Source organism: Elephantulus edwardii, unplaced genomic scaffold, assembly GCF_000299155.1.
Source record: "Elephantulus edwardii isolate Elephantulus edwardi_28Jun2011 unplaced genomic scaffold, EleEdw1.0 scaffold00130, whole genome shotgun sequence".
NCBI lineage: Eukaryota > Metazoa > Chordata > Mammalia > Macroscelidea > Macroscelididae > Elephantulus > Elephantulus edwardii.
Window position 1 is genome coordinate 4,747,859 of NW_006399880.1, and position 11,417 is coordinate 4,759,275.

Here is an 11,417-nt window from a genome sequence, read left to right on the forward strand (position 1 = left end):
GATTGAGATTGTTTACAACTTTAGTTTGCTTGGCTCCACAGTCAACACTCTTGGCACCAGTAGCCAGGAAATTAAAAGACATATTGCCATGGGAAAGTCTGCTGTTAGGGACCTCTCCAAAGTACTGAAGAGCAATGGTGTCTCTCTGGAGACTAAGCTGCATCTAATACAGGCCGTGGTCTTTGCAATCACTTGTTACGCATCAGAGAGTTGGACAATGACTAAGGAGGACAGAAGGAGAATTGATGCCTTTGAGCTGTGGTGCTGGAGAAGAGTATTGAATGTACCATGAACTGCCAAGAAAACAAACAGATTCATCCTGGAGAGGGTTAAACTGGGCTGCTCCTTGGAGGCAAAGATTCTGAGTCTTGGTCTAACACACTCTGTATATGTTGTAAGGAGGCAGAAGTCCTTGGAGAGGGACATCATGCTTGGGAGGGTGGAGGGACAGCACAGGAGGGGAAGACCCTCTATGAGGTGGATTGATTCCGTGACTGGGGTAATTGGGATGGGAATGTCAGAGACAGTGTGATTGGCACAGGACAGAGCAGAGTTTAGGGCTGTTGTACATAGCATCGCTATGAGTCGCAAGCTACTGGACGGCACATAACAATAACAATATAGAGAATGGGGAGCTCTGGTAGCCTAGTGCTAAGCAGTTGCACTGGAATCCTGAAGGCATGCAGTTCGAGGCTACCAGCTGTTCCATGGGAGAAGGATGGGCAATCTCCTCCCGTGCGATTAACTGCCTCTGAAAACCTGCCGGAGGGTCAGCTATGGGTTGGTTTCGACTCTACGTACACAACAACTGCAACAAAGAATGACAGTACTGGAACGCTGCTGAGTGTGGAGGGACTGAGGAGCATCTGCAGGGGTAGAAGTAAGTGGACTCACCCCATTCTTGTTCTTGTTGGTCACTGAGAGCCCTAGGGCTGGGCCCCCTGCCAAGGACTGCTGTAAACGCTCCTTCACCGCCACCAGCCGCAGCTCCAGGTCTATCCGACGCTCCTCCTTCGCCCGACACTGACCTTCCAGGGCGGCCACTGCCTCCTCCAGGGACTTTGCCTTTGCTCCTGCCCACACAGACACTGATGAGAAGAGGCTAAGCTGGCTCTGAAGCGTCAAGGAGTTAGGAGAGACTCTAGGCCCTGGTCTGTCCTTCCAGCTCCATTCTGGGTGGTAAGGTCTGTTTTCCCATCTTGTGCAAAAAGCACCCTGATTTTTCAGTAGGAAATGATCTTTCTCTCATTCCCTTTAGTTTGAATATGGCTCATCCCACTCCTAGTACAAGGGTTGCTGTTGCTGTCTGCTATCAAGGTGGTTCCAAATCATAGCTGACCTTCTAGTGGGTTTTCAGAGAAAGTTACTGCACAGGAGAAGATTGCCCATTCTTTGTGTCAAGTGGTTTTTCCAGGTTTAGAAAATGACTTTAAGTTTCATTCTTTCCTCTGAGGGACGGTATGTAGAAGATTTTACTGCTAGTATTATTAACTTTTTAATGTGATTTAAGTGAAAGTTTACAGAGGAGATTGGTTTCCATTTGACAACTCATACATATTGTTTCATGACATTGATTATGATGCCACTTTCTAACATTACCTTTTCCACTTCCTCCCTGTGTTTCAAAGGTCTTATCTTTCTACTCTATCTTTGCCTGTCTTCTGAGCTTTATTACTGGGCCACTGCTGCTCTTTGATGATGCGTGGTGATTTATTCTAAGAAGTCTATTCCTCCTTTGAGTTATCTGATCACTAATAGGCCTGGATATTGTGGGGCTGACTATCGAATCATGGGGATGTCTACACTAGAGAGTTGTATACCAGTGGTGGATTCTTCAATGATTCATTCAGATATTTATTCAGTAAATGTTTCCCGAGTGTTTGCCATGTGCCGGGCACTCTTCTAGGCCTGGTGGTACATCAGTGAATAAAGCAGCTAAAGGTCCTTACTCTTAGGAAGCTTATTTATATTCTAGTGTGAATATATGAGAAAGACAAACAATAAGTTAAAAATTCTAAATATCATGAGTAATCTAATGTGGAGAAAGATAGGCAATCTCCTCCCCTTAAAAAGTACAGCTTCAGAAACCCAAAGAAAGGTCTCTGTGAGTTGGAATTGAGTTGAAGGCAGTGAGTGTGAGTTGTGAAATGACAGGAAAAAGAAAACCTGATGAGTCAGGGTTCCGTTAACCCGCTAGATACTTTGGCTCTTCTTTATATTGAAACCAAACTTCTTTCCTTGTGTCTCACTCCATTTATTCTGTTTCTGGATGACACAGAACATGCTGTAGCCTTTGAACCTGAAGTTTTCAAACTAAGACATGTGGGTTGTTAGGCAGTCCAGGGATAAGCTGCAAGGGGCACACACGTTTCTGAAACTGTTTGTAGCACTGTGAACAGCGACGTTTTTCTCTAGGAAAATGTCCATAGGTCCTCTCAGATTCTCATAGACCTATGTGATCTTGGGTGTATTTCTGTAAGGACAGCATGTTTGTTCCCTTCAACATAGGGAGAAACCCAAGGTCAAATGTGCCAAACTTCAGTTAGAGGGAACTCAAAGGGAATAAGCAGAAAATGAGGCGGAGGAGCCCAGAGCAGGCAGGGCTCGCGGCATTCCCGCTCCTCGTGGTGGCACTATGGCCGCACAGCCTTCCTAACTCCGTCTCCTCAGCCATCAGGGCGTGGATCTCTGAGGAGGTTCATGGGAAAGGAGAGGATCCCAGAGATCAGCAGCCCTCATTCCCTTCACCCGGACCACTGTCACCCACCCGTCAAGTGTTCAGTAAACACCTGTGGATCAATGAACGTGTGGTCCTTGATTCCAAGACACGCTTCTGCTGGTTTGATTTAAAAAAAAAAAAAAAAATAACATTTCTAAAACCAGTGTGTTACTATTGGTTTGATTTTTTTGAAATATAATATTTCTAAAACTTGTGTGAGTTACTATATTAAATGTGCACATCATCATGATACCTTTTAATTCTTTTGCCCCAATGCATTTATTAAATTGATTGATTTTATTTAATCAGAGGAATGGTGATGATGAAGAGGAGGAAGAGGAAGTGGAAGAGGAGGAGAAGCTAAGCTCTTCTGGGTAAAAAGACTGGGTGACCTATGCCAGACTTCTCTGGCCCCCGCCACCCCCGCGCAGAGCCACACCCACGTAGGCAGGTACCTGGGTTGCTCCGAATGGCTTCCTTGAGCCCCCGCTTCTCCTGCCGCAGCGCCATCAGTTCTGTCCGGATGGTCTCCTTCTCCTTCTCTAGCTTCTCCTTTTCTACCAGGTACCTGCGGGCATCCTCCTCGGCTCGATTCTTGCCATACTTGTATTGATTAGCACCTGCAGAGATGTGAGGACGAAACAACAGCTCTCAGTTCTGAACTCTGCTATGGGGATTTGGGTGGTTTTATCTTTTCACACTCAGCCACAACTTTCCCATCCACCAAATGGAAATGTTCTGGTCCATGCCAGTGTGAATCCTCTATAGAAAGGACAGCCTGATGCAAGGGCTTTCGTACCTGACAGACCAAGGTGTGCATTCTCTTTTGCCTTTTTCTGGTTTTATGACACCAGGCAAACAAATAATGGAGTGTTTTGTACTTTCCCCCTAGGTCTTGGTTTCCTCACTTGTAAATGTGAGCAGTGATACAATTTAGGTTGTGCAGCTTTTAAATGCTTAATATAGTAGGTTTAGGCCAATAATAGATGTTGCCTATTAATAATAAATGGGAGCTCTAAGTGGTAAGAAGCTGTAATGCAATCCCAAAGGCACACAGTTCAAATCCACCAGCTGCTCTGCAGGAGAAGGATGGGCAGGTATCCTCCTGTGTGACTGACTGCATCTGAGAACATGTTGGAAGGTCGGCTATGAGTCAGTTCCGACTCAATGACTCACACAGCCTAAAACTTCTTAATAAATGTTACCTGTTAATAATCAAGGGAACTTTGATGACCTACTGGATAAGGGGTTGCACTGCCAACCCAAGGGTGTGAATCCACTGGCTGCTTGTGGGAGAAAGACGGACAACCTCCTTCCCTGCAATTTAAAGCCTCTGAAAACGCACTGGAGGGTCAGCTATAAGTTGGCCCTACTCGACAATGTATAACAACATCAATAATAACAATGTACTAGAACAAATTTTGTGATCTGTAGCACATTTTGGCTTTAAAGGCATGGTATATAATCTATTCTCAATGTTATGTAAGGCAGAGATACAGGTATAACTTAGATTCGTACAGAATTGAGCACATTTGGCTAAAGTCAAGCGTCACTCATTTTATTACTGAGGAAAGAAAGAGTGTGGAAGAGGGGGTAATAAATTGCATATATCATGGATGACAACAGCAATCAATAATTAGGTCAAAAACGTATGGAGAATTTACTATATGCCAGATACTAAACACTAAGCCATTTGTATGCATTCTTATTTAATCCTCACAATGATTTACTATTATTGCTATCAATTCCTACTTATGGCAACTTTCCATTGTGTTTATGAGGCTGCAAATCTTAGGGAGAAGAGTGTCTCATGTTTCTCCTGTGGAATGACTGGACTTGTGCATTCAAACAGCTGACCTTCAGGTTAGCATCCCAGCATTTAACCCACTGTGTCATCTGGGCTCTATTTTATTGTTAGAAAACTGAAGTTTAGGAAGGTCAGAGTTTAGGATCTTATACTATACTAATGGTGGCAAAGCTGATGCTGGGACTCATGGATGTCTGACTCCAGCATCCACACAGTGCAAAATTATCTAACTGGGGCAAGACCATAGTCAAAACCCTCAGGAAAAGGTCTTTGCTATGGATGGCTACTTCTTTTTGTCCATTGGTAGGTTGTGGGGTGAATCTCGAGGTCCACTGAGAACTGGGAGCTTATCAACTCAGGATCTAAGGCTTCCTGTTTCTCTAGTGCTAGTGTGGGTCCCTGAAGAACTTGGTTTCTGCTGTAGCTACATTTGCTTTGTGTGTCTGACCAACTGCATGAAGAATGTCTTAGTTTCCATATGCTGTTGTAACACAAGTACCACAAGTGGGTATTTTCTCACAGTTAGGTGGCTGGAAGACTGAATTCAGAGCACCAGCTGTAGGCGAAGGCTCTCTGGGCTAACGCCCTGTCTCAGCTTCCCTAGCTCCAGCTTGCTCAGCTCCTTCATGATTAACACGTGGCGTTGGTCATTCCTGACATTGTACTTGCTTGCATCTGTGCCCACTCTGCCCTTTTTATATCTCAGAGGGACGAGGTTTAAGACACAATATACACTGATATGGACAATTAACAACAACAAGGAAAGAAAAGCCTTTTGACAAATGGGATGATGTCCTCAAGTATAGAGGTTAGGATACTATGGTTTGTTTTGTGTGGGTTTTAAAAAAAATATTTATTATTATTATTTTTTATGTGTGTACCATCAGATCAGGAGGAGACTGTCCCTCCTTCTTCAGCAGAACATCTGGTGGATTTGAACTGTGCACCTCTGGGATTGTGTGGGGGTTTTTTGAGGGCTAATTCAACCCATAGCTGGAGGAAAGAGTTGGAACCCCACACTTTCCCCAACTTTCCAATACGTAATGACATCCCAGGGAAAGTAGCTCCTAGACTTTTGGGTTTTTCAGACTTGTTAAAGGTACAAAAGTAAGACAAATGTTGCCAACATTTTATGGAGTCAAATAAGCGCCTCTAAACTCTCCAACTGCCATCTGTTCCCTTTATTTTATAGCATAACTGCTATTTTAATACCTTCAGGTAGGAAGGGCATAAACATAACATACAGGATTTACACGTATGTAATAGATTTAACTTTATGGAAAAACTATGTAGTCTTTTTATATTATCTTTTATAATATTTATTATATTTATTTCACTGCAGATGTGTGGAAATTTCTTTAGCGATCACACTAGCAAATGGTCTGGCCTTTGGTGGCCACTAGGGATGGTCTTCTCTCTGGGCTAAATCCTTGTCTCGGCTTCCTAAGCTCCAGCTTCCAAGCTCCTGGGAGCGGAGTGGAAAAGGGAGACTCTCCAGTGCACTCATTTGGAATTTAGCCTGTGCAGCAGAGTTTTGGATGATTAGAAATGCCAGGGGCCTGTTCTTTCTACGGAGACAATGCTTCAGAGTGGGAGCTCGCGGGAGAGGAAGCCTCCTCCTGGCAGACTTCATGTCTGGAGTGGTTAGTCTTCTGTGCTTGGTGGGCATGGGAGAGAACGGCGCCTGTGACACTGACTGCATTACTGAGCTTTGCATAGACTCCTGTAATAGCAGCTTATATGCTAAGCATTAGAGAAGCCATTTTATATTTTAGCATCAGAAAAGCCATTTTATATGGTAGCACTGATGTTGTGTACGTTGTTGTTATGGTATCATGGAGTCAGAACCGACCCATAGCTGACCCTCTGGGTTTTCAGAGGCAGTTAATCGCACGGGAGGAGATTGCCTGAGGTGTGTTCCTTTGGGATTGCAGAGCAGCTTCTTGGCACTAGGCCACCAGTGTTCCCTATGTTAACATTAGATAAGCCATTTTATATGTTAGCATTAGAGAAACTAATTTGTTGAAACATTTTGTTTCAATAGCCATCTTAAGAAATGTATGTCACAATAATTTTGGCAATAATGCATATTGCTACATTCTCTAGTACATGCTGACCCAGCTTGGTTACCACTCCCTGACTACATCCTGTACCTGGCCCCAGACCTGGACACCCATGAGAAGTCAGAAACAGTAATGACTCAAATGTAAAGAAATCTCAACTGCTAACCACAGTGAACTTTGTATAACCCCCATGCTTAATTCCTGTATATAAACACAATCATTGCTTCCCTCAGGGTCAGAAAAGTTTGGGCAACAGCTGATGTTCTCTTACAGCATGTAATAAAAAAGTTTGTTAATCTCCAATATCAGCTGAGTGTTGAAATCTCGCATTTTCTGCCATAACACTGGGAATAAATGGTTCGTCATTGACTATATATCCCTTTAGATCAATTTTCAAAGACTTTCATTAAGATTTTTTTTCCCAGTTAACATGATTTTCTAGGGAGCTGTCTGTGAAATGTCTCATGTGGCTGTCTTTCTTAGCAGTTCCCACAAGCCCCCTGATTCTTGCCTCCTGGTATTCACACCCTTTTGTAGTGCCCTCCCACAGTAAACAGGGCTGACCAGTGTGAGCACCATAAAAATGACACAGTAGCTTCTGGAGATAGGTCACAGTCGTTGCCACGTCTGCCTCCGTGCTCCTCCTTGGATACATTCCCTGGGCAACAAGGCTGCATGACAAGGCTGCTTCCTAGCCAGCATGAACTTCCCAGGCCTGTGAAAGAGCTCCCTTGGAAGCTCATCAAACTCACAGACGATGAAAGCAACAGCCAACATCTAGCGTGTAACCATGCAGCAGAGCCCCAGCTGAAAGTACCTAACTAAGTCATAAAAACTGTGACATGTTAGGTGCTGTCGAGTTGAGTACGACTCATAGCAACCCTATGAACAGCCGATCTGAGCCCTGTCCTACTCTGTTGTGACATTAATAAATACTTATTATTTTTTTTCCCCAAGAGATAAACACGATTTATTGATCTAGAAAAGTAGTTTCAATACAAGTATGGTTTAGAATACATTTGGGATGTTTATGATTCAGTCATGGCAAATTCTTAGTAGTTGCTTTTCTTCAGTGTTGGCCCCCACTGCACTCTGCACAGTTGAGCCGTACATGCAGAGCAGTCTCTACGGAAGCAGTGGTCCCTTGGCTGTCAGCATCTGTCTTTGAGCACCTAGGTGCACAGCTACATCACTCACATCTTTGCTAGGCTAAAAAACATTTTGCACAATTCACAACCCAGTCAACAACACAAACAGAAAATGGCTAATACTCCCCTATATTCATATTGTATTCAAAAAGAACTCATTTGGACACAGCCAAAGCAGTTGTTAAAATACATTTTAAGAAAAAGAAATATTCTGCATAATATATTTACAAGGATCAATTGTTTTGTACCCCCTCCCCAATTAGTATAAAATTGGGCAAGTATAATTTGACAATTAAGAAGCATATTCTTGGCTAGTAGTGTCAGTTTGGCACAAACAGTGATTCTGAAAATTCAAAATGCTTTTTGAACCATATTTATAAATATGCAAAATTACAAATTTTAATATGCTTATAAGAAAAAGAAGGAGGTAAAAATGATTTTGCTTGGGTGTCCTGACCCTATTCAAGGATCAAAAATATACAACAACACGTTTCTCCCTTCCAAATGCTGAGGGGCAGTTTTCGCATTTCTAGCACACAGGCTTCTCAGGGTGCCTCCATGGTCAGCCACCCAGTTTTCACTTTTAATCACAAAGAACAATTTTACCAGCTATTGCACAAGAAAAAGCACAATGCACAACCTTTTTACAGAGACAGGAAGGTAGAGATAGTGAGAGGGCTATATTTAAAATTTGAAGAGATCAATGAAGTGCTGAGGAGACACGGGCATGAAGCAGCTGTCTGGGTCTGTTGCGGTGCACGGGTGTCCTCAGTCCTTCCAAAAAAGAATGCTGTAGTGTCGACAAAAACGTAATGTGTCTCCATATTGCTCTTTTGTTGGGTAGTATTTCTGACGTGCAAAATACATCCATTTCCATTCGATATGACCTTTTCCAGAAAGGATCAAATGTCAACAAAACGGCTTTTCAGCAAAATGATACTGACACAGTTTCTTCCACAACCGTCTGTCTTCACTGAGCATATACAACGTTGGAGTGACTTGACCTAAAGTTATGATCTCCCATCCATTTGAGAATCTGTATAATATGTTGTTCTGCATGTGCAAAACAAGATCACTAAGTGTAAGACCATTGTTCACTTGCTTAGTCAGCTGAAGATTCTGTAGCTGTTGCTGCCAGGTGAGGATAGTTTCTAATCGGCAAATCCAAATATTGATATTTCCCACCAACACAGACTTCCCTACTCCTCTAATAAGAATACAAAGTGTAGAGCTGAGGTCTTGGAGAAGATCTTTAATTAGGCGAGGATTTTGGTGGTCATGGAGAACCTTTTGAACAATTTTATCCAAAATGTTGAAATAATTCTTTTGTGCCACGCCACTCAGGGAAGTCAACTGGGATTTTGCAATTAGCTGTAACAGTTTAACCACATAATTGAATCTTCGGATATCCTGAATTGCACTTGAGAAGTCTAAGCAATTAAAGGCTTCTCCCAATGTATAATAACCATGTCTATTGAGTATTTGTATCATGACTAAAATGGTCCTTTTTCATCTTTTTAGATGTATATTCACACTCTTCATTATTGAATATTTCTTCATCTTCACTATTTAGGATAATGTTGTGGTTGATGTTATACTGATTTGCATTTTCCAGTTCCTGATCACTGGATTCACATCTTTTCCAGCCATCTTCTGTTTTTATCCATCTCCATCCAGGAGATCTCCAGTCTTGACCCAAAAATGGCATAGCTCTCCTGACAGACAGCAGCTGCGCTGCTGGATTAAATACGTATTATTTTGAGCTGATAAATTTTAGGGTAAACCATCATATGCTGTTAGATGCCATCGAGTCAATTTGACTCTATGAACAATGGCTTTAAACCTTGTTCTCTGCAGTGCCATCCTCATCACATGTGAGCCCATTGTTACAGTCACTGTGTCGAGCCACCTTGTTGAGGTTCTTCCTCTCCTTCTCTGACCCTCCATCTTTTCAATCATGATGTCTTTTTCCAGGGACTTGCCCCTCCTAAAAACAGGCCCAAAGTCTGTGAGATGGGCCTTCACTATCCCTGCTTCTGGTTGCAGTTGGTCCAAGAGATCTGTTTATTCTTTTGACAGTGCACAGTATGGGTAACCCAACACCATGGCTCAAAGTCATCAGTTCTTCTTCTGCCATCATTATTCACTGTCCAACTTTCAGATGCATTTCAATTTGTAATAGAGCAATGGATAATTAATAGTCATCTTGCTGGACTTCCTTCCCCCCTTTATATCCTTCAATTTCTTCTCGGAGAAACAGTGTTGTTGGACTAGGTCATCAGCTTCCCTTTGTGGCCTTCAACTTCCCTTCATGTGTATGTTTCCATAAACAATATCCAAGGGCTCTCAGTGGCTCAGTTTGAAACTTCTCATGCTGCTAACCAAATGCCTTCCCATCTCCAGAGGTTCTAATCCAGCCGGAGCTCTGGAGGAACAGCAGTAGTTTCTTCCCATGAAGAGTCACAGCTTGGACACCTCATGGAGGGTCACTGTGGGTCAGAACTGACTTGAGAGCACAGAGTTTGAACCTTGAAATATTATCCAAGAGCCCCTGAGTGGAGCAAATAGTTAAGTGCTCTTTTACCAGCCTAAAATTTGGCAGTCTGACTCCATCTAGAGAGGTGCCTTGGGAGACAGACATTTCCTTCTGAAAGATCACATTCCTGAACACTTTACACAACAGTTCTACTTTGTACACATGGACTCATTATGAATCAGAAGTGACTCCAAGGCAACTAACAACATGATTTCGTAGCAATAGCAGCCCCATGACCTCCTCATTCTAACCACAGCAGCTCTATTTTTATCTCTTTTATAACCTGTTGTTGTTGTTGTATACTGTTGATTGGAAAACACCCATAGCTGACCCTCCTGCGGGTTTTCAGAGGCAGTAAATCACAAGGGAGGAGACTTCCTATCCTTCTCTTATGGAGCAGCTGGTGACCTTGAACTGTGCACCTTTGGGATTGCAGCGCTACTCCTTGCCACTAGGCCACCAGACAGCGCTCACTAGGCTTCCATATAAGATTTGATTGGAAGAAAGGGCCCATTTATTGCTGTCTTTAGTCTAACATTTTTTGGATGTTCTGTGACTTGTTTTTCTAATATTGTATACATACTTGAGCTTAATGTTCCATTTAAACTTAGGCATGCCATAGGTCCTATATTTACAAGACTGTAAATTTCCAGCTTAAAATAAAATTGTAGCGGTGAAGTAATGATTAACCTCGCAGCTGCTAATCAAAAGGTAGCCAATTCAAAACCACTACCCACTCTGTGGAGAAAAGACCTAGCGATCTGCTTGCATAACCATTTCAGCCTCTGGAACCTATGGGGCAGTTCGCCTTTGTTCTATTGGGGTGTTGGGATTCTGAATCGATGCGTCAAGCACACAACAACATGTTTCTAGCACCAATGAGCGAAGGGCATTAAGAAATCTATACATAATCCTTTACTTATTCCGAGGTGAAGCTCAGTCCTAGAGAGGGAAAGGGACATTTACAAAGTTAAATCGTAAGTTCGACATGGCCCGAGGAACACCTGTCTCCTGACTCCCCAGGATAAACAATCTGCACCAGGGAAGTAGAGCTATGTTATGTTGTTGTTGTTATGTGCCGTCGAGTCGTTTCCGACTCATAGCGACCCTATGCACAACAGCCCTAAACCCTGCTCTATCCTGC

General features: G+C 42.9%; 1 protein-coding gene and 1 pseudogene across 1 annotated transcript in view; both read right to left on the minus strand.

Annotated features, from left to right (window-relative positions):
- The window catches only part of AFAP1L1 (actin filament associated protein 1-like 1), a 118,206-nt gene that overhangs the window by 21,815 nt on the left and 84,974 nt on the right, over positions 1-11,417 (minus strand). The window contains exons 16-17 of the mRNA XM_006893751.1: positions 3,175-3,339; positions 895-1,073 (exon numbers count right to left, since the gene is read on the minus strand). Coding sequence (XP_006893813.1) covers positions 895-1,073; positions 3,175-3,339 — 344 coding nt within the window. The remainder of the gene's footprint in view (positions 1-894; positions 1,074-3,174; positions 3,340-11,417) is intronic.
- On the minus strand, positions 8,422-9,445 carry LOC102868150 (annotated as a pseudogene).